Below are 22,058 nucleotides of genomic sequence, written 5' to 3'. Positions count from 1 at the left end.
CATGATGAAATCGGCTCAAAATGTCACTCGCAAGAACGTTGACAACATTTTGCATCGATGTATCCCCTTCAATGGGTACAACAAGAGTCATTACGGAAGAAATTGTGACTAGAGATGGATTTGGAGGGAATGGGTTTAGAAGTGCAGGTGATGCTGATGGCGGTTTGGCTCATGCCGTTGCAGCTCAAAGTGAACAAGCAGAGATGCAATATGAAAACGGGATGCAAAGCCAAACTCGAAAAAGAGAAATTTCTGATCTGGACTGGACGTTGGAATTTGTGTCAAAGAAAGTACAAAACAGTATTCTCAGCGGCTTGAAAACGGCAAAAGTTCATCTTGCATCGTTTGGATCTTCGCTAACGGAAAATACACTTCTCAAAGGGAATCCAAAACTTCCCGGATACCGTGGGGTCAATGAGTTCGTTCTCCCAGAACAGCCTACTCTGCATACATTGGAGCTTGTGCGATCTCTCAGGGCAGCAAAGAAAGATGAAGATCCTTTTCCTGCCGACCCAATGGACGCTTTGGTCGCTGCAATTTCTTCAATTTGCGACAAGGCTGTCAGTGGAACGACTGATACGTGGACTCGAACCATTTACATGATCACAAATGCTATGGGCGAGATGAACACAGATGGATGGATTGATGTCCAGAACAGAATGATCGAGCAAAAGATCAGTCTCAAGGTGATTGGAGTAGATTTTGACGACGCGGAAATTGGGTTTGAACAAGAGGACAAACCGAAGATTAAGGCAAGAAATGAAGCATTCTGGCATGAATTCGCTGAAGAGTTGCCCGGATCCGGTGTTGCCTCTGCTGCTCGAGTGATTGCAGAAGCATCTTTACCTGCGGTGCATTTACAAACCTCAGCGCCATTTAATACAAGTCTTTCATTTGGTGATCCCACGATGCGCAGTGAAAGCGATGAAGTGATGGATATCTCCGTCAAGGTATACAAAGCCACCACTCAAGCTCGACCGCTATCGCAAAAAAAGTTGAGCAAAGTAGCGCAAGACAGTGCAGCAGCCCGACGTGAATCAGCACGTCAAGACGCTGCCTCCAGTCAAATGCAACCAACGAGTACGCCAAATTATCGTAAACGTCCTTCTGATGAAAGTGGTAATGATGTTACGTATGGCGTTCAGCTGACCAAAAAGTACTTTATCAAAGAAGACTTGGATAATGTGGAAGGAGGCATCAACGCTGCTGAGCCTCTACCGGAAGGCGCAGAGTTGACGTTTGACCGTGCATACAAACTTGGTTCTACTTTGGTGGCCATCAATGATGATTTGGAACGCAAGCAAGACACACGTGCAGGTATTGAGATCATTCAGTTCAACCACAAGTCCCTGTACCAGAGGCACTACCATATGGGTGAGACATGGTTCGTCTTTGCCAGTGATGGCAACAGCAGAGCAGAATTGCAAATGTCAAGCTTCATACATGCCATGTGGCAACAAGAAAAGTATGCTGTCGTCCGATTTGTGAGGAGGGACGGCGGAGAGCCAAAATTGGGTATCCTCTCGGCACAGATTCGCCAAGATGATCTCGGTTTCAATTTCGAGTGCATGTTCCTTGTTGAAGCGCCTTTTCGAGAGGATCTGAAGAGGTTTACGTTTCCACCGCTAGACCGAGTGATCAATCGTGATGGCCAGGAGCTCAGAGAGCACAGTAGTCTTCCTTCCCATGAAATGCAAGAGAATATGGACAATCTTATTGATTCGATGGATTTGATGGACGCAGCAGAGGACGAAGTTGGCGAACCGATGCCATGGTTTCAATGCGATACAAGTTACAATCCCGCAATCCATACGATCAAAGATGCTGTATCGTGGAGAGTATTTCACCCGGAAGACAAAGCGTTACCGAAACCTCATCAAGAGGTCACAAAATACTTGACGCCTCCAGAAAAGGTTGTCAAGCGATCTACTCCCCTGTTGGAAAAATGTCGAGAATTGTTTGATTTGCAATATGTTCCTACTTCAGCTGCTCGTCGATTGGCCAGCCGTCAAAATGAACAACGCAGAGATCCAAACGTGGATGAAGATGGTGCGCCAAAGGAGATCGATTTGGGCGGAGTGATGGATGAAGAAGTAGCGGCAGAGAGTGCCTTGCAAGGAGAAACACAACAAAGCGATATCGGTCCAGGTGAAATTGATGCAAGGGTGCACGTCAAGAATACCGCTGGTGATCAGGCTGAGCCCGAAGAAGGCAGCGAAAAATCTCGAGACATTGTATTCGATGGAGAGAATCCTTTGGCAGACTTTAAGAAGAAGCTTGGCATTACCGAATACAAAGTTGAAGATGTGATGGATGCAATGTCTCGCTTTGTTACAGTGACGATTACCGACAGCTTCGGTTCCAACGATTACGCCCAGGCTAGAGATCTTTTGATTGCATTCCGTGAACAAGCGATCGAATATGAGGAGTCGTTGAGGTTCAACACCTTTTTGCGCACGTTGAAAAAGAGAGTTCTGGATACCAACGGTAAGGGGAGGAGCAGGTCAGACTTTTGGGATAATTTTGTTAGAGGACGGGATGATATGAGCTTGATCAGAAATGATGAAGCGATGGGAGAAGAGACAGGCGTAAACGCCAAAGAAGCGAGCGAATTCATCAATTTGTAATTATAAATCATTTGTAGTATACACAGATTGTTGTACATTGGCATTGTTGCATAATACCAGAATTGTGTGATCATCATCCGTGCGGAGACGGACAAAAGATGGAGGCTTGTCGTCGTAGTCCTCCGAGCATGGTCGTGATAGCTGGTCGAGGAGAGCAGCGGATGTGTCTATCTGTGGAGATGCGGCTTTCCTGCATTTAGTATTTCCATCACTGCCAGATTGTTGGCATATCTGTACCGCAGAGTCCTTTGCACCCCAGCGCGGGATTTTAAACTGGATGTCTTCTATTGGTGTTTGTACTTGAAGCATGATCTTTTGGTCAATCTTTTCGATTGGCCAAAGTGCCACGACACAAGAACAAGCAAAGAGCGCAAAACATAACATCAAACATGTCCTTCGCAAGCCTAATTGTTCAGCTCGCTTACGACCTTCGATGGAAGCAGAAGCAAGAATGAAGATTGCCATATTCCAATAAATCATCATTGGCGTTTTGAGTAAATGCTGTAAAGAGGCTTGGTTGGTTCTTAGCCTAGGGTCGACTTCTAAAGGCCAATAAAATTGGACGATTCTACGACCTGTCAATGCCATACATGTATATTGCAACAACTCTGCATAGGTGAAATCCACTGTCCATTCAGGAGTAATTTGAATAGATAATGTTGGATTTTTCATCTTTGCGAATTGTAAGAATCGATCACGCTTCCTTACCCGCTTTTGGGGTGCTGCAGTAGGTATGGTGTTGTTGTTGTTGGCTGATTGAACGCTTGACCTTCTACTGGTTGCGGTACTGGAAAGCGGACCATGATGATCAGCGAGTAATCCGGGTGAAGAAGCTGCATAAGAATTGCCGAAAGTTGATTGAATTTGATCATCTAAAGCAAACACGTATGTTCCTCTGCGAGAATTGGTCGTGCTGCCCGATGGAGAGCGGTTGATAAAAGCGTCTTCATACATTTTTATTCGCTATCGATTCTCCATTTTTGATCAATTACGATCGTGGATAAAGCTGTGAGGCTAGACTCTACATGTTTCTATTTTTGATAACCAAACATTCATCAATGGGAGCAGGAACAAGAAGAAGAATGCAAAACAAATCAAGCACGTTGCCTTTCTCCCCCACGTTGCTTGACCGCCGAAAAGTTTGTTTGTCGGAGGCACATCTTCCGTGTGTTTGAGGTGTAGGGCTAAGGTGGAGTTTGGAGGTGAACCTCCCGCGCCACTTTGTTGAGATTTAGCGTAAGTTGAATTGGAACTTTTAACTTTCTTCTCGTCACATCCTCGGAAAAGAACATGTTTGCACGCAACTTGAACTTGTTGTGCAATCAATCTACCAATCAACTCATACCAACAGCTTTCAGCAGGACAGTTGCTCCTCAACAAATCTACCGCAGCATGTCATCTTCTCCAACAGCAGCACAGGCTTCGAAGTTATCGGAAGAGGTATGCGAGCCATGCCGAAAGACCACTCCAGTCCTTCCCGCAAGTGAATATGACAACTTCATGAAAGATCTTCGACCGGGCTGGGAGATTAAGCCATTCATTGGAAGTGGTGAACTTGGCGTTTTGCAAAGATCATTCACGTTTAAGAACTTTCGATACGCATTGGCATTCACCAATGCGGTTGGAACGATTGCTGAACAACAGAAGCATCATCCGGAAATTGTGCTCGGTTGGGGTCATGTGGAGATTGCATGGTGGTCGCATGCTATCGGTGGTGTGAGTAGGGTATCATAAGGGTCTGTATGGAAAGATTTACTGACAGTTTATTGCCCTTTTAACAGCTACATAAGAATGACTTTGTCTGCGCTGCCAAGACGGATGAGGCTGCTGCTCAAGCTGAGGGACTGAAGAACACAGAAATATAAGTTTTGCGTTCAAGAAGACCGCCATCAGCAAAGATTGCAAGGACCATCTGTCATGAAGGGGTCCTAGTAAACGCGCCCAATACTGACGCTTACATACACTGCACGCTTGGAATTATTACAGAAAGTGGAGTTGACTGCAACAATTGAAGTTGTGACTTTTACTTCCAATTGACTTTTCTCAGAGCATGCAAGCTGGAAGGACATGGATCATTAGGTCAAAGTTGTGTCTCCCAATTCACCAATCCAACACTGTCAGGATGTCATCGTCAGTCACACCACGAAAGAGAGCAAAAAGTCCTACCTCCATCAAATCTTCTCCACTTTCTCCTCCCAAAAGTACACCTGCCAAGCGTGTCAAAGAGGAAGCATCTTCTGCGTCAGCATCCTTGGCTCCGATTCAGATCTCAAGACCAACCTCAGAATTCCCCGAATGGCCTGCTAGACAATCCGATATAGACAAAGCCAGACAATTCCTGCAGAGGGCAGCACGAGCGGCTGGTGATGAGGGTAGTGAAAAGATTCTGCTAATACCGGACAAAGATGCGGATGGATTATCAGCAGGATGTATAGTCAAGCGAACTTTGATCCGTCTAGGTGCAAATCCAGAGAACATTGTATTGCATCATATACCCGCTGGGAAGGCACCGTCTGCTGATGAGGAGTTGCAGTCGTATAATGCAAGGTGGATCATTGTTCTGGATCAAGGTAGCGTACGCGGGCCAGCTTTAGTACCGGGAGGCGAGCTTGGATGGGAATCTGATGACGAGAAAGCGGTACGAACGATGGTTTTGGATCATCACCACGTCAAGGATTTGGATCATGACTGTCCGACAGGCGCATTGCTGCTCAATGCAAGTCATCACAGTCCAGTCTGCACCTCTGCACTATTGGCCTGGTGTGTCTGTAGACCATTTTGGCCGGATGATATGGGAGGCGCAGGAGAGATTGATTATTTGGCTTTGATTGGTACATGCGGTGATTTGAGTATTAACGTTTCTTGGGATGCACCTTGGCCTGATTTTGAGCCAGAGCTAAAACGATGGGGAAAATCAAAGATTGGAAAAGTGGTTGCAATGATCAATGCACCGCGTAGGACACCCTTACATGATGCTTTTGTTTCATGGAAAGCACTCGATGTGAGTGAATCACCTTTGGATGTTTTGGATGCGGAAAAGAATCCAAGTTTCGAACGTTTAAATGAAGCGAGAAGGTTGGTTGCGTCTGAAACGGAAAAGCAAACGCATACACCGCCTAAATTCAGCAAAGATTCAAGAGTTGCCTTGTTGACAATCTCTACGCCATATCAAGTACATCCTTCCATTGCAACACGGTGGAGCGGAACATTAAAAGGTGCAAAACGGTTGGAGATCGTCATGTGTGCCAACACGGGATTTGGTGCAATTTACGATGAGGCAAAAAAAGAAGAAGCTGAAGGAGTGGTCGCAGATGAGGATATCAAAAGTGAAGAAGACGGGCAAAAAGAACGGTACGTGCACTTTTCCTGTCGGATTGCCAATGCTGCCAAAGCGAGAGGAGAGAATCCGAACATTATTGAGCTACTAAACGATTATGCGGCTCGTGATCCTTCTTTTCTCGATGATTTACGTGAGAGCGGTCAAGGCTCATTCGCACGAGGACATCGTGAAGCATCAGGAGGGGTGAGTACAAACAATTTCTTATGGAAATTCAGTTACTAATCACTCTTCTGTCATCTGCAGATCCTTTCGCCTCCTTTTTGGCGTAGATTTGTTGATATTATGCAAATAGGAGTGAAACCTACACCACCTCCTGATAGTATTGGAAAGAGTCCAAAGAAGCAACAATTACCACCACAAAATAACAAACTGACCAATTATTTCACAAAAGCATAGATGGATGTACTTTTACTAATGGCAACTACTAAATGATGGACCTTAATTTCCACTAAAGCTAAAGTATTTTAAACTTTTCTAGAATGTCTTTTTAATGCATGCATGCATCAACAAAACCCTCTGTTATGCTGAACGCCGAAAGAAGGTGAATGATTATGTCACTCAAAGGCATTCAACGCGTATTTTGCTTGAAAATTTCCAAGGAATGTGGCAAGAATTTCTTGTGTTGTTTAAGCACTTTGACCGTGTTTTTCCCTCTGAAAAATCCTCCGCCTTCCGTACGTACGCGGTCCAGGCTCCGTCGTCTAAAAAAAGGTTTTCGGTCATGGAGAGCCGTTTACATGAATGGGAAAACGAAATCGACAACTTTGACAGGATACCATCATCACCTCTCTCCCGCCACAAAAGTCATACCATCGCAAACACCTTTCTTGGTGTTTGAAGAGAATATCACGACAAGATGATGGCAGCACCCTCCGCTGCCGCCACAGCGACCGCAATTAGCAGCGGTCCTTCTTCGATTACACCACCTTCAACACTCACACAACGAATTCGATTAATCCATCCTTCCACCCTTGAGAAACACAACACAGAATCATCATTATGGGTAGTCATGAAAGGTCGCGTTTATGATGTTACAGACTTTGCACCTGATCATCCAGGTGGTGATGATTTGATCTTGCAATACGCAGGAAAGGATATGGGAAACATCATGGAAGATCCTTCAGAACATTCTCATTCGGATAGTGCATTTGAATTGTTGGAGGAATACTTTATCGGCAAGTTGGCATCCACAGCAGAAGAAAAGCAGGCAAGCGGCGAAAGTCATGGAAACCCGGCATACATCCTTCCAGCAAATGATGGAATCATTATCGATGCTGATTACCAACCTGACGATACAGACGTTTCTGGAGATTTCAAGAAGCATCAATTCTTGGATCTTAATAGGCCATTGATCATGCAGGTTTGGAATGCTAAATTTTCCAAAGAGTTCTATATGAGACAAGTCCATTCGCCACGCCATCTCAAAGAGCCCGCTCGTTTGTTTGGACCATGGTATCTAGAGATGTTCACAAGAACTTCGTGGTATGTTGTCCCCTTAATCTGGCTCCCAATCGCGACTGCTCTGTTTATCAGAAGTGCCTATCAATTCTCGCAATGGTCAAGCGATCAAATTACAGGTTCCTTTGGCACTGCACCGGCTGCAGCTGCTACTGCTTTTGTCAATATGACAAAAACATCCAACGTTGATTATCAAGATCTTCTGGCCCGTTCTGCTCAAGCTGGTCAATCAATTGCTTCCATCAAGGTTGCTTCTTTGGCTCTGACTTTGCCCTGCTTCGTTTTTGGAATCTTTGTTTGGACAATTTTGGAATACACGATGCATCGCTTCTTGTTCCACATCGATGATTGGTTGCCGGACCGACCTTTCTTCTTGATGTTGCACTTTTTGTTGCACGGTATTCATCATTACGTACCTATGGATCGTTTGCGATTGGTCATGCCTCCAATTCTTTTCTTTGCGCTCTCGTACCCTTTCACACAATTGGCACATGCAATCTTCCCTGCAGCTGTCGCAAATGGTGTAATCTCAGGTGCATTCGTTATGTATGTCGGATACGATTGCATCCACTATGCTTTACACCATCAACGATTGCCAGAATACGTTCGCAAACTCAAAGCCAAGCATTTGGGACATCATTACTCTAACCCTGACAAATTCTTTGGAGTAACGTCTAGATTCTGGGATTGGGTTTTCGAAACGGATAAATAGTTGTGCATTTTTCTTTACTGCCTCATTTGTAGATCATCATATATCAATCATAATTATTTTGCATTCATAACGGGTATGTGATTGACAGGTACATAAGTGTGCGATGAGTAGTACATAGTAAGGGATTCAAAACTTAGGCACCCAAGAGTTCTTTGACTTTTGGTTCAATTGACGAAGGTTTGACGGTAGGAGCATATCTTTCCACAACGGTACCGTCTTTTGCAATCAAGAATTTGGTAAAGTTCCACTTGATACCTTGTGTACCGAGTAAACCAGGTTTAGCAGCTTTGAGGAATTTGAAAACTTCATTTGTATTTCCTCCGTTTACGTCACTTTTTGCCATAACGTCAAAAGAAACACCGTAGTTCTTTTGACAGAATGCACCAATGCCTTCATCATCTGCTGGATCTTGATTGGCGAATTGATTGCATGGGAAGCCCAATACTACCAAACCTTTCTCAGCGTATTCTTTGTGTAGCTTTTCCAATTCTTCGACTGTTGAGAGGGAGAGAGAGCATCAGCATACTATCAGAAATATAGCAAAGTATTAGTGCACTCACATTGAGGTGTGAAACCACATTTTGAAGCAGTGTTTACGACAAGGACAACTTTTCCCTTTAATTGATCAAAGGTGTATTCTTGACCTTTTGGTTTTTCAGCTTTTAATTCGTAGAAAGAGACCATGTTTGATGGATGTATTGATGGTGGTAAGAGGAATACTTTGTCTTTACAGATCTTTCTTTTTTTCTCTTCCAACACGCCACAATAATGCCTATTCATTCATAAAATCTCCGTCAATTGTTGGAGAGGGAATCGTGAAAGAAGCTAAAAGAATACACAGACATAGTGCACACTTCGGTTCCCACAAGATCATCAAAATGGCATGATCCGAAAATGAATGCATAACGTCACTTAAGAAAAGAAAACTTTATCAATACACACGCGCAGTGCTTCATTGCTTTGCTTGTTGCTTCTGTCGCCGGCACTTCACTGAGCCCGATTCCGATACTATAAAAAGGAAGGACTTTAAGATTAAACGCCGACCGAGATTATGTAAGCAGAATATAACTTTTGACTAGGGGGAGTCCGTGCGTCAAGGATATTTCGCAACACCATCAAGCCCTATTCACTTCCACATCCCAATCATGCAATTTTAACAGGATGGATAGAGATTTTTACAGCTTTGCACGTCTATGTGACGTCAAACTCCCGCTAACGATTCGAATCGCTTCTTTGCAAGGGAAAGTGTTGCCAAAGCATGATTTATTCATCACTGTTCGATTGTATGCAGAGAACAAACCATTAACGCCAATCTATCAAACGGCATACAAATCTTTTCGACAAACAAAGAATGATCAATCCGTCTCATTTGATAGTCTAAAAGATTCAACGGACAAGAATCTTTCGAGAGATTTCAGTGAATTGATCGTATTCCCGATCCGATTGGCAGATTTACCGCTTTCATCTCAAATCACATTTACCGTTTGGGATGCTGCCAGTATTGAAGAGATTGAGGCCGAAGAGGCACACTTGGAAGAGAATCACGTCCTTACAGATCGAGAGAGTAGTGTAAGGATAGCCAATGGACAGCCTATGGCCAAAGTGTTGGGTGGGACAACGATGCGATTGTTCGGCAAGAAAGGTACACTCAAAAAAGCATCTCACAGACTGTACCTCTGGAAAGGCAAAGAGGGAGATGGATCGTTCGAGACTTCAACTCCAAGTAAGGTAGATTCGATGACAAGCAGTGGTGGTGAAAATGGGAAAAAGAATGATCAAATGGCAAGACTGGAAAAGTTGATCAAGATGCACGAAAGGAACGATCTGCCGCATTTGCTTTGGTTGGATAAATTGGCATACAGGCAAATTGAAAAAATTCATCTGGAAGAATCTTTGCAGTCTGAAGACATCTTTTTGTATGTTGATCTGCCACGATTTGAGATTCCAATTGTGTATTGCGAGCAAGAAGCATCTCTGCCAACGCCAACTGCTGCCATCGGATCGCAAGCTACTCAGTCAGGACCCCTTACAAATGATGCAACAGTTGGGCCAAATGCAGGCACATCCTCTGCTTCTCGCGGAATCGATGCTAGTTTGTTTACTGTGTACGATGGTGATATGCTGATGGAACGTGAGAACCCAGTAGAGGCAAAACATAGAAGATTGGTGCGCAGTCATCGCAGTGGCCCATTGGATCGAGAGCTGAAGCCGAATGCAAATGTGCGAGATGAACTTAATGAGATTCTGTCATATCCACCAACAAGAACGCTCACGTCTTCCGAGTCCGATTTGATCTGGTCTTTCCGCTTCTATCTAACACGATTTCCTGGTGGTCTTACGAAATTCCTCAAATCCGTTTCCTGGTCTGACCAAAGCGAAGCAAAACAGGCTACAGAGACATTGATGCCAATGTGGAGTGAGATCGGTATGGATGATGCATTGGAGTTGCTTGGACCAGGATTCAAAGACGCTCGTGTCCGGGCGTATGCTGTTCGTACATTGGAACGGGCAGATGATGACGAATTGCTGTTGTACCTGTTGCAACTAGTGCAGGCACTAAAGTTTGACGTCTTATCTTCCAGGAAAGAGACGCCCAATACATCATTCCATACTGCCAACGAAGTACAGTCCGCTGCTTCTTCGGCGACTGTAGTTGACAGTGGCCTGGCAGATTTATTGATTAGAAGAGCGGTCAATAATCAAGTATTCGGCAACGACTTATACTGGTATTTGGAGGTGGAATGTGAGGATCGAAAGTACGGCAAGATGTTCAGAAGGGTACGCACAATGTTGTTGGAGCGATTGAACCGTTCCGACAAAGGTGTGCAATTGCGTGAGACCTTTAGACGACAAACGGAGTTGCTCAAATTGCTCTCTTTACAAGCAAAAGAGTTGCGTCTATCAAAAGATGCACGTCCGAAGAAAATCGACAAGCTTCGTGCTTTGCTGAACGATCACAAGAACAATTTGAGCCACTTTGATCCACCACTTATGCTGCCCCTCGATGCAAGAATCAATACGACCGGCATTCGAGCCGAACGAAGTACGATATTCAAGAGTAGTTTGTTCCCTCTGCTGTTGCATTTCGAAAGATCTTCAACGGTATTTACGGGAAGCACAAATGAGACACCAACGAATGTGAGCCCGCAAAGTGAAGATTATGCGGTCATCTTCAAGAATGGTGATGATATGCGACAAGATCAATTGGTGATCCAATTATTCACACTGATGGATCGTTTGTGGAGAAATGAGAACTTGGATCTGTGTATTATGCCTTACAAAGTTATGGCTACAGGAACAACAGATGGGATGATGCAATACATTGAAAGTATGAGCTTGGCAGCGATTCTAGCGCAATACGGCAATAGTTTGCTCAATTATTTGAGAAGCCACTACCCCGACCAAAGTGAAGAAGGAGTATATGGAGTCAAAGCGAGTGTCTTTGATACATACGTGAGAAGTTGTGCAGGTTACTGTGTGATCACGTACATTCTGGGTGTCGGAGATCGACATATGGACAATCTCTTACTCACTCCTGATGGTCATTTCTTCCATGTCGATTTCGGTTATATCCTCAATCGTGATCCGAAACCCTTTCCACCTCCTGTCAAAGTTTCACGTGAGATGGTGGACGCAATGGGCGGAACCCAATCACCACATTATCTCAAATTCAAAAAGTTTTGCTTTACGGCATTCATCACTTTACGCAAGAATGCAAATTTGATTTTAAATTTGATCAATTTGATGATCGATGCAAACGTAACGGATATCCGTTTCGAACCTGATAAAGCGGTTCTCAAAGTTCAAGAAAAGTTCAAATTGGACCTGTCAGATGAAGAAGCCATCACTGCATTCGATGAAATGCTGAACGAAACCTCCTACATTACCGTCATGCTGGACAGATTGCATGATGCTGCTCAATTCTTCCGTAGTTGAACACACATACGATACCCAACACAAATTTGTAAGATTAAAAATGTATTATATTTATTTGTGCAAATCCAGTACAGAAATAGATTGGCTTCTACGCCTCATTCCGGAAGCCAGCCATGTTTGGGTGCAACTCGGAATACTCGCAATAGACCGCTTTTGACATCATCTAAACGTAAAGTGACCTCTTCAGGAAGGCCAGATTTAGAAGGTTTTCCGGTTGCGGAAGAAGTTGGAACCAAGATACAACGTAATTTACGCTTCTTTGATGATTCTGATGTTGCTTCCAATACACAAGCAAACGCAGGTTCTTGTGCTGTTCCGTATGTGACATGGTAAGGTGTCAAACCACGCTTTCCCTTAAAATCTGCACCATGCAGGGCAACAATATCACCCGGTCGAATTTCATCGGATCCTTGGTCGACAGGTGTTGTTGCTGCTTGAGCAAGTACAATTGCACCAAAAGAAGAACCAACGGGTGGTAGTGCGTTTTCATTCGTGGACAGTGCAATTAAAGCAGTAATGAAACCTCTTGATGTACCGTCCCCAAGCTGCATTTGTTGTCCTTTTGTTAAAAATGTAGAGGCTTGACGTGCAATTCTCGATCCGAGATGTTGTGACCATGACACCATTTCTTGTGCTTGCGGCCTTCCAGGTGCAAAGTTATGTCTTTGTGCAATCTCCGTATGTTCTTCATTTGCATCATCGTCTTGATATTTGACAGAGATCGCAGTTGAGCTATAATCTTCAAATATCAAATCCACTCGAATCAGATGCGTGGAACCCTCATCTTGCACATTGACGGTGCGTACTGCATCTGGTCTCATCAATGTTGGCGGTAGCTTGACTGGACGACCGTGACGCCACCATTGACTGCTAGGCATCAAGTCAATATCACGCGCAGATGGAGCAGAAGGTTGTACGCCCATGAGAGAAGAAGACATAGGTGCTTTGGCACTACCAATTGAGCTTGAACGATCTAACTTTACAGAAGGTACTCTTGCCAATCCTCCATCGGCTGATGAGTCTTGATGAATTTGTCCGATGGAAGCAATCGATCCTTGACGTCCAGGAGGAGCACGCGAAGGTGGTCTTGGAGGTGGACTGGAAGGCAATGCTGGTGGACTGGCGATTCTTGGCGGTTCTTGACTTGCGACAGGATCTGCAGCTGCTTCCATTTCTGCAATCTCTTCATTCGTTGCACCTCGAGAATGTGAAACAACAGGTACAGGAGGACGAGCTCTTGTAGATCCGGATCTTGCCAAATCTCCTCCCAGACCAAATGACTGAGATGCTCTCTTGGCCATATCTGGTGACCTGGCTGGTGGAGGCGGACTCTTGGTGGGGATGGGAGGTGGACTCGCGATAGCAGATCTTGATGCAGTAAGTGGAATGATGGGTTGCTCTTCTTCTTCATCAGGAGATTCGGATGGCACAGGATCCAATTCTCTACCTTCCTCCTCTTCATCATCCTGTTCAATAGGCTCGCTCGGTGTCGGTTGCTCTTCAACTTCAGCCTCCTCTTCAGGCTCTGCCGCAGGCTTTGGAGGCTTTCTGAATGGCATTGGTGCTCCCATAATTGGCATACCGCCCATACGTGCCATCCGCTCGGCTAAACGGCTTCTTCTTTGACGTTCTTCTTCTTCTTCTGTAAGCTCTTCTGCAGGCGCAGGTGCGGTTTCCTCTTTTTGTGCAGGTTGCTGTGCCTCCCTCTCTTCTTCATCGTCTGATTCGTCTGCGGGAACTGCCATTCGTGGTTTCGGAGCAGCCAAAACAGGAGCTGAAGGTGCTTCTACCTCTTCTGTGTTACTAACATCATCTTGCAAACCTTCTACACTTGCCATCAAAGATGATTCTCTTCTCCCAACCGGTGAAGCGGTTGGTATCGGAGGAGCGCGTGTTGGCGCAGGAGACAACGTTCGAGGTTCATCTTCCTGTGCAGGCGGTAGAGATGATTTGGGCACTGGAGGAGCTCGGCTTGGAGGTGGTGACGTGAATCTTTGGATAGCGTCATCATCTTTTTGTGCAGGCGGCAGGGACGATCTGGGTACTGGAGGAGCTCGACTTGGTGGTGGTGATGTAAATCTTTGAATAGTGTCATCATCCTCCGCTGCCGATGGTGGGAGAGAAGATTTTGGAACAGGAGGTCTTGCGCTTGGTGCAGGAGGCGGAGCAATGTTTGGCGGAGGAGGTGAGGCGATTGCTGCTCGATCTACAATTGGATCCCCCTCAGCAAGATTCGGCGCAGGTGTATTGAGCTCATCCTCGTCTTCATTTGTCAGCTCCGGTTGATTTGACTCAACTTCAGGTGTTCTTACAAAGGCCTCCAGTAATCGTGCATGTTCTTCCAATTCGCTTTGCGAAACAGGCGTGCTAGGCTCAAAGCTGTCTGCATCTGTGATGGCTGATTGTTCCGTCTTTCGGCTAACGATTGAATCTTGTGTCGGTCTCCTCTCTGAAAGGGTGGTTGGTGCGTCGTCTGCTTCAGGTTCAATGACTTGCGGTGCCACTGGCTTTTCTTCCTCTTTGTCCTCGTCAAGTGTAGACTTTGGTTCTTCAGTCAAGGCTGCTGCTCCGATACCTGCTGCCCCCGCTACAGCTGCACCCGCTGCCAGTCCTTCAGTTTTAGAGGTCGAAGGATCAACTTCCTCCTTTTCTTCTTGACCTTCTTCAATGCTCTGCTGTCTAGCAGGCTCATCTGTTGATGGAGATGCACTGCTAGGCTGAGAAGATATTGAGCTCTTCTTCTTTCTTGGCGGAGCTGTTCGTCGAGGGACAGCGAGAGTCTTTTCTGATTTAATCACTTCCTCTTCCTTATCCTGATCAATAGCAGCTGGTGCAGTAACCTCATCGACACTATCCTTAGTGCCTACATCGCTGGAGGCATCTAGTGTAGAACGAGAATCAGTAGATAGTTTCCTGGGCTTAGAGGGAGGTGCGGGCCCTCCAAACATAGCAGGACCTGAACCGCCACCCATTCTTCTACCGCCCAAAGCTGCCATTCTCTTTGCGATTGCAGCTCTCCTTTCTGCTTCGATTTCTTCTTCTGTCTTTTCTTCTCCATCTTCAGTCGTTGTTGATATTTGTACTGCAGCCGCTTCTTCTGATTCGGTCGATACTTCCTTGGGCTGTGCTTCGCTTTCATCATTTTGAAGAGGAAGTTCACTTGCGTCCTCTTTTTCTCCTGCGACAGGTTCCTCTGTATCCTGTTTGGTCGGACTTCCCATTGAGGCCAAAGCTGCGGCTCTTTTCTCTTCATCAATCTTGCCAGGAGCTGGCTTTGGAGCTGGTTTTGCGGCTGCTGCCTCACGTTGGGAAGATGAACTTTCGTTACGTTGTAATGCTGCCATGCGCTCTTTCAAGCTCATTTTAATGCTGGTCTGAGCATCTGCAGCACTAAATCCAGCATTGGACTTATCCTTTTGCGATTTGACGACCGATTCTGGTGTTGTGGTCTGTTCGGTAGTCATACTAGCTGCTACTTTGTCTGCTGATCGATTCGTCGTCCTGTTCAATTGAGCGGCTGAAGGGCCAGGCAAGATGGGCTTAGAGCCACCAGGTGCAGGCGGTGGAGGTTTCCAACCACCTCCTGGCTTGCCTCTTGGGATGGGAGGAGGAGCGTCTTGGGGTTTGTTGAATGCAGCAATTCTAGCTGCTAAACCGCTTGGCTTTGGTGCCAAGGGAGGTGAAGATGGCTTCTTTGCAGGTTCAACGGGAGCAGGAATTGGCGCTGCTTTATCTTGCTCCGCCTCTTTGAGACCGGCTGTGTCTGCTTCTGATTTGGCGGGTATTTCCGTTACAGGTTCTGCTTTTGGGACTTGATCGCTAGTAGCTTCTGATACTCCTTCAGGTTTGACAGCCGATGTTGGAGAAAGCACATCAGCAGACTCTGTTGTAGTGGTTCCCTCCTCCACCGAATCGGCAAGTGGAGCAGATGCGGGAGCCTGCTCTACATGGCTAGCAGGAAACGTTCCAGTCTTTGTACCATCTAGTGTTTCTCCAATCAGCCAACGATCATCTTCATCATCATCCTCTTCTTCCTCATCATCATCTTTTGGAGCAAGAGCTGTAACCCGAAGACGATCACCTTTTGCAAAACTTAAATCATTCTTATGAGGTGATTTGTATTTCTTGACCGCTATTGCTTCATATGGGAAACTTACTTCCGATGTCATGATTTCTTGAAGGGGCGAAGAGAAAGGAGAGAAAGACGTTTGCTTGTGATATCCCCCTCCCCCCTTATTCTGTTGATGTGCCTGACTTAATGGGTCCACATGGTTGGTTAGTTTCTTAGCGCACGCTCAAACAGCTGGCGGAAAGGCAGACACACGCACAAGTCTATGTGTGCATGTATGGTCAGTGCATTATTGCCTAAAATAGAAGCTATTGTGCCTTCTTGTCCGTGTACGGGCCAGCAACGCGTGTAGCCTTACTCAATCCTCCTTGTTCTCTAACACGGAAGCCATCTTGAATTATTGCATTCATTTTATTATCAATAAGGAATGAATGCATCTCTTAATCATGACAATTGACTCAATCATTACTCTCGGCATAGCAAGGAGAGCATCTTTTTTCGCCAGAAAAATGCTAGCATTTGACGATATAATGGACTTATACTGTTAGCGCCGACATGAAGAGGCATTTTTTGTGTATTATGACGATTGGTCAAGATGAATGACAAAGAGGGTGTACCTCGGTTCATTCTTCCGCAACTAAAATGAAGGGAAACGGACTGGCGTTAATCTTCTCAAGAGCCAGAACAAACGAAGTGGGTTTCTAGGCTGTCGTCTTTATGCGGCTCCGTACTTTATATGCTCTCATATTACCTTTCAAGCACTTGAACGGTTTACTAGAACATTCTGGTGCCGCAAAAGGTACTTTTCGGCGTAATATTCAAGCATCAATAACGAAAAATGATGACATTTTGTGCTGTTTTGTTTGGAGATAAAACGGGTCAGATGCATTCACTCCCACTTTTACCGGGCAGGCGCGCGATCGATGACAAGATCACGGTTTTCCGTCCCCTTCCGCCAAATATTGGCAATAACAAAGGGATCATATTCAGTTGCCGCTTCCGATTGTACTTATAAATGATATGGGGACCATTTCTATTGTAATCGCCTCCCAACTTGATCTTCTTTTTCTACCACCACACACGTTCGTTACCATCTTTCTCTTTCATCTTGCAACGCTATGTTGTTTCGCTTTAAGTCGTCGCTGGCAGGCGCAAGCTTGCTATTAGCATTTACTCTTCTCGCTATCGCATCAAATGTTTTCGCAAATGATTCGCCTTCGTTGTCGGTTTTGGAAAGGGAAGTGGAACCTTTCTCATTGGAAAATACGTTGGTAGAAGAACGTGATGAAGAAGAGATGGAAAGTATGGCTGGATTGTTTAGTCGTGACAGAAAGAAGGGCAAAAATCATCATCGTAAAAAGAAGAAAAACAGAAAGCATCATCGAAAGAACAGACAACGCAAGAATAAACAAAACAAAGGTGATCATAACAAGGACAAAAATCGCAAAGATGATGACAATCAAAAGAACAACAAAAAGAAACAGGGAAAACAACGTCATCCTGCTAGCACGGATTATGATGTTCATGGTGTGTTGAATGCAGTCTTTCCCAGCGCCCAATGCTCAAACCCAAAAGCTACTGCATTGAGACCAAATGGTTGCATCAGCTTCCTCAACTGCGGTATTCATTCCAAGAGCGGATGGAATCCACCACCGGTCAAGTTGAAAGATTTAAAGATCTTGTCAGGGCAAGCGGCTGCGCAAAAGCCAGTCTTTGCTCCATGCAAGAAGTATTTGAGCATCTTCAATTCTATCGAACAAGAAACTGGTGTTCCTACAACTGTTTTGATGTCCTTTGCCATGCAGGAATCGTCGTGCAATAAAGGATGCACTGGTCCGAATGGAGAAATCGGACTGATGCAACTTACAAAAGAAAATTGTAGGGAAATGGGTGTAAACCCTGGAGATGCATGGGATCCAGAAACCAATATCAGGCTTGGAGCGAAGCAATTCAAGCAGTATCTCGACCAAAATAACGGAAATGTCATCATTGCCATCGGCATGTACAATGGATGGTATAAAGGTCTCACAGAATCCAAAGCTCGAAACAAACAGTACGGCTGTGGGGCCCAGAACAACCTTGATTACCTTGATCAAACACTAAACGCTTGGTGGCAAGGCAAAGATGGTTATACGAAGGATTTCCAAACGTACAACAATCTCGCGGAATGTGGTAATATGGAGTAAAATTCGGTCGCGCCCTTTATTTCCTCTTATTTTTACTCTTTCTTTTCTTCTTCTCTTTGGTTACGGCCACACAACACTCCTTACTAGCTTACTTTGTTGATTTGTTAACAAAAAGATTGCTTGATGCAATGAGATTCCCTTATGTTAAGCAGAAGTCTAGGGTTATTTGAGGAGCAAATCTTCGCGTGAGAGGAGATGAATAAGATAGAAGAATGCGGGCTGTAAGGGGCAGTAATGTCAGTGTTTGGCTTTTCTTCAACAACTGTACCCATCGTGCCAGTCAGCAACTACGAAGAATTTAGCAACAGCTATCGAGGCTTAAGACGGTAATACAGAGCTCATCGAATTTAAATAAAGTTAGTTAACAACTTTATTTAGATTTCTAGGTCTATATAAAGATTAGATTATTAAATCGTTTTTAGTAAATTATTATTTTATTAAATTAATAGTAATAAAAAAGGTATAATGATCTTTTTCAAATATATATAATAGTAAGATAAAAATATATTTTTAATCTTTAATTATATTTAATCTCTATATCTAGTAGTTATTAATAAAAGATAGTAAATATAAATCTTATTAATATAAATACTATTATAGTTTATCTTATCTATCTCTTATAATTTCTTTACTAAATCTTTCTTTATTAAATCTTTAAGACTAGTCTAGACTAATTTAAAAATAGGTAACTCTATAATCTAAATCTTTATCTAATATATTATTAAGAAGATTAATATATCTTTCCCCTTTAAATAATTATAAAAGCTTCTAACTACATAAAATAGCTTTTATTAAATTATTATAGCTAATTAATCTTCTTAATAAGCTATAAAATAAAGTATACAAAAAATAATTAGTTTAACTTATAGAAGTAAAAATAAAGGTATATTTAGTAAAGTAAAGAGTACCGAGGAAAGTAGAGAAGTAAAAAATTATATTTAATATATACTTATACTGTTTAGCTCCGATAAAAAATTGTAAGTTAAAGGTAATCGGCTAAGTCTAGTTATTAGAAGCCCTCTATTATATATTTCGATTTAAAATATCGTTTCTATAACGGATATATGGAGATCGATAAACGAGATTCGTCTTTAGACACTTAATTTAGAGAATAGTTAGCTAAGGGTAAGTACTTATGATATACTCTATTCTTTTTTAAGTCAGATCTTCCTCCTCTTATATATACAGAACAAGATTACTATAACTGATTTATTTAACAATCAGTCGGATTAAGATAAAATCGATAAAATAAAAGTACAGGACATCATACTGTCAGCTTTTATTAACCAAGAGAAAAATCGCTAGCAAGAGAAAAACCACCGGAAAAGCATAAATTTTTTATCTCCGAGTAAGATAAAGTCACTATAGAGCCTCCTAGTATTGCAACTGAGAATAGTAATTATACAGGACTAGCTGACGATGACGATAGTAGTTTAAGACGTCGAAGGGAACCATAAAAGCAGCAATCGTTCTATCGGCCGAGAGTAAAATAATCGAGCATAAAGATAACAACATATATTAGACTAGTATGTTTATTAGGTTTAAACAGGTTTAGGTAGGCGACGTAGTGAGATTGAATTTAGAAGAGAAGGACATCCGACGTATCATCGATTTACTTGTGAAGAACGACATAAGCAATCGAGTAGATAAATCTATACTCGACCTCTAATCCCCTATTGTGATACGAATCAAAGCCATTTTCCAGAAGTCCGCCTTTAAGATGGTTATACGAAGGATTTCCAAACGTACAACAATCTCGCGGAGTGTGGTAATATGGAGTAAAATTCGGTCGCGCCCTTTATTTCCTCTTATTTTTACTCTTTCTTTTCTTCTTCTTCTTGGTTACAGCCACACAGTACCCCTTTCTAGCTTATTTTGTTGATTTGTTATCAAATACGTTGCTTGATGCAATGAGATCCCTTATGTTAAGCAGAAGTCGAGTGTTAATTCAGGTGCAAATCTTCGTGTAAGAGGAGATAGAACAAGATACATTAGAAGTATGCAATCTGTAAGGGGAAGTGATTGTCATTGTTTGGCTTTTCTTCAACAAGTATACCCATCGTGACATTCAGCAACTACGAATAGCTTAGTAACAGCTATCAGCAACCTATAAGAACTAAGGACCAACAATTTGCGAGTTTCCTCTAATGTAAGTAGGTTCTCTTTTTTTGGGAGGTTCTCCAACTACATATGCTCTTGGTTCAGGCGAATTACCATCCGAGGCTGTTGGAGCGGGAGGAGAGCCACGATTAAGGCCTGTGTCAGCAAAAGCATCAGCTCTTGGTTCAGGTGAACTACCATCCGAGGCTGTTGGAGCGGGAGGAGAGCCACGATTAAAGCCTGTGTCAGCAAAAGCATCAGCTCTTGGTTCAGGTGAATTACCATCCGAGGCTGTTGGAGCGGGATTTTGGCCACCACGAGCTGTCGTGTTACTGATTGTTTCAAATCTTGGCTCAAGCGAATCATCATTCAAAGCTCTAGCGCCAGGGCGACCTCCAGAGTCTGCATATTGATATACAGGCTTCGAAGAATCGCCATCCAAAGATTTTGAAGCGCGACCTGTCGTGTCTCCCGGACCATAAGCTCTTGCGTCAAGATGATTCTATTTGATAAGAGGAAAAAGAATTTTAGGGATACGATGTAAAAAGGTGATGAGTGCTAGTTGTACTCACTGGAACAGGTGTAGAATCTCCACTTTGAGCCAAAAATAAGCTTAAGACGAGAGCAATAAAAGAGATTGAAATTCTTGAAATCATGATATCGTAGGTTTTTGGAGAATAAATGAAGTTGTTTGATGTTTGAATTAGGAAGAGAAAAGATATCTGGATAACAAGAAGTCGCTTTTTAAGCTTTTTTTTTGTTTTATTGAATTTAATATATACCCTCGGACACTTAAATATAACCTTGACTCTTGAAGTCATCATTCTTAGCATTTAATTAAATGACATTATTCCCTATATTAGAATTCGGATTACCGATCCCGCCGAACAATGCAGCCGCCTGCAGAGCGCTCAATCCGCTTTTGCTAAATGGTATACCGTGCCAATTGCTATACATATAACCTCATATATATATAATTACCGTATATATATTCAGTATTCCTTAGATTTTGCCTATATGTCTTAGATTACGCAGCAAATCTTTGACCCCCTCTCTGAGTATCATTCCTTACGACGTTTCAATTACACTGCAGCAAAGAGGATAAGGCGGGCGGAACACTCAGACCGCTTCCGGTAGAAGTGGTATTCTTGATTTTTAACACTGTAATCAGATGAACGAAAAGCAGTCAGTCTATATAGATCTGTCATTCATTGTTTTATCTGTTTAAGATAAAATCGATGTAGTGAACCGGAACCACCTTCAAGCATCATAAGACCTACAGTATGATAAAGAGGCTAACTAACGATGGTTGAGCTGAGAGATTATGTTATGAAAGAGGAAGGCTTTTCTTGAGAAATACTTTAGAAGATATATGCATAACCACTTTCGTTCTCGGAGTTTTTCGTCAATGATCCTATCTCATTGGACTCTAGATAATTACGAGCAATTTTTCGTGATTCCACCACATGCAATGAGAGTGCCTGGAACCCTCCCCCTGCTCCTGCTATACTTCCTTCTTTTCATCTTTTCGGCTGATCACACTCCTTATCGCTTGGGTAATCATATTTTCCCAGAAATTTTGACGCATTCATACTCCTATTTAAGCCGAATTTGCGAGATCAGCATAAAT

At 43.5% G+C, this 22,058-nt stretch overlaps 10 protein-coding genes across 10 annotated transcripts; 6 read left to right on the top strand and 4 right to left on the bottom strand.

The window, feature by feature from the left end:
* Positions 1–20: 20 nt before the first annotated feature.
* On the top strand, positions 21–2,627 carry FA14DRAFT_119762 (SPOC domain-like protein; the record flags this gene model as incomplete). Its single annotated transcript, XM_025496371.1, has 2 exons — positions 21–133; positions 230–2,627. 2 exons carry the CDS (start codon positions 21–23, stop codon positions 2,625–2,627), a joined length of 2,511 nt encoding a protein of 836 aa, XP_025356831.1.
* On the bottom strand, positions 2,609–3,688 carry FA14DRAFT_159030 (uncharacterized protein). Its single transcript, XM_025498022.1, has one exon. It carries the CDS (start codon positions 3,579–3,581, stop codon positions 2,628–2,630), a length of 954 nt encoding a protein of 317 aa, XP_025356830.1. The 5' UTR covers positions 3,582–3,688; the 3' UTR covers positions 2,609–2,627.
* Positions 3,689–3,917: 229 nt separating this feature from the next.
* Positions 3,918–4,492, top strand: FA14DRAFT_175839 (transcriptional coactivator/pterin dehydratase; the record flags this gene model as incomplete). Its single annotated transcript, XM_025500615.1, has 2 exons — positions 3,918–4,343; positions 4,409–4,492. 2 exons carry the CDS (start codon positions 3,918–3,920, stop codon positions 4,490–4,492), a joined length of 510 nt encoding a protein of 169 aa, XP_025356829.1.
* A 371-nt stretch (positions 4,493–4,863) lies between these two features.
* Positions 4,864–6,339, top strand: FA14DRAFT_105211 (DHH phosphoesterase; the record flags this gene model as incomplete). The annotated part of the gene is made up of 3 exons (XM_025495734.1): positions 4,864–5,887; positions 5,963–6,150; positions 6,211–6,339. Coding segments are annotated over 3 exons (1,341 nt in total), but the record flags the coding sequence as incomplete, so codon positions are not given.
* Positions 6,340–6,826: 487 nt separating this feature from the next.
* FA14DRAFT_116624 (putative SCS7-required for hydroxylation of ceramide) lies at positions 6,827–8,137 on the top strand (the record flags this gene model as incomplete). The annotated part of the gene is made up of 2 exons (XM_025496186.1): positions 6,827–7,502; positions 7,572–8,137. 2 exons carry the CDS (start codon positions 6,827–6,829, stop codon positions 8,135–8,137), a joined length of 1,242 nt encoding a protein of 413 aa, XP_025356827.1.
* A 133-nt stretch (positions 8,138–8,270) lies between these two features.
* FA14DRAFT_175836 (glutathione peroxidase) lies at positions 8,271–8,821 on the bottom strand (the record flags this gene model as incomplete). Its single annotated transcript, XM_025500614.1, has 2 exons — positions 8,271–8,632; positions 8,698–8,821. 2 exons carry the CDS (start codon positions 8,819–8,821, stop codon positions 8,271–8,273), a joined length of 486 nt encoding a protein of 161 aa, XP_025356826.1.
* A 477-nt stretch (positions 8,822–9,298) lies between these two features.
* On the top strand, positions 9,299–12,073 carry FA14DRAFT_119275 (phosphatidylinositol 3-kinase; the record flags this gene model as incomplete). Its single annotated transcript, XM_025496343.1, has 3 exons — positions 9,299–9,499; positions 9,536–9,635; positions 9,717–12,073. 3 exons carry the CDS (start codon positions 9,299–9,301, stop codon positions 12,071–12,073), a joined length of 2,658 nt encoding a protein of 885 aa, XP_025356825.1.
* Positions 12,074–12,120: 47 nt separating this feature from the next.
* Positions 12,121–16,290, bottom strand: FA14DRAFT_3577 (uncharacterized protein). Its single transcript, XM_025502232.1, has one exon. The coding sequence runs from the start codon at positions 16,240–16,242 to the stop codon at positions 12,169–12,171; it is 4,074 nt and encodes a 1,357-aa protein (XP_025356824.1). The 5' UTR covers positions 16,243–16,290; the 3' UTR covers positions 12,121–12,168.
* Positions 16,291–17,446: 1,156 nt separating this feature from the next.
* On the top strand, positions 17,447–18,328 carry FA14DRAFT_162914 (lysozyme-like protein; the record flags this gene model as incomplete). The annotated part of the gene is made up of 1 exon (XM_025499792.1): positions 17,447–18,328. One exon carries the CDS (start codon positions 17,447–17,449, stop codon positions 18,326–18,328), a length of 882 nt encoding a protein of 293 aa, XP_025356823.1.
* Positions 18,329–20,444: 2,116 nt separating this feature from the next.
* On the bottom strand, positions 20,445–21,084 carry FA14DRAFT_186731 (uncharacterized protein; the record flags this gene model as incomplete). Its single annotated transcript, XM_025501530.1, has 2 exons — positions 20,445–20,930; positions 21,001–21,084. 2 exons carry the CDS (start codon positions 21,082–21,084, stop codon positions 20,445–20,447), a joined length of 570 nt encoding a protein of 189 aa, XP_025356822.1.
* Positions 21,085–22,058: the final 974 nt, after the last annotated feature.

The sequence above is a fragment of the Meira miltonrushii genome (genome assembly GCF_003144205.1).
Source record: "Meira miltonrushii strain MCA 3882 unplaced genomic scaffold FA14scaffold_1, whole genome shotgun sequence".
In the NCBI taxonomy this organism is placed as follows: Eukaryota; Fungi; Basidiomycota; class Exobasidiomycetes; order Exobasidiales; family Brachybasidiaceae; genus Meira; species Meira miltonrushii.
Note: the sequence above shows the minus strand (reverse complement) of the source record. Positions and strands in the feature narration are given on the sequence as shown.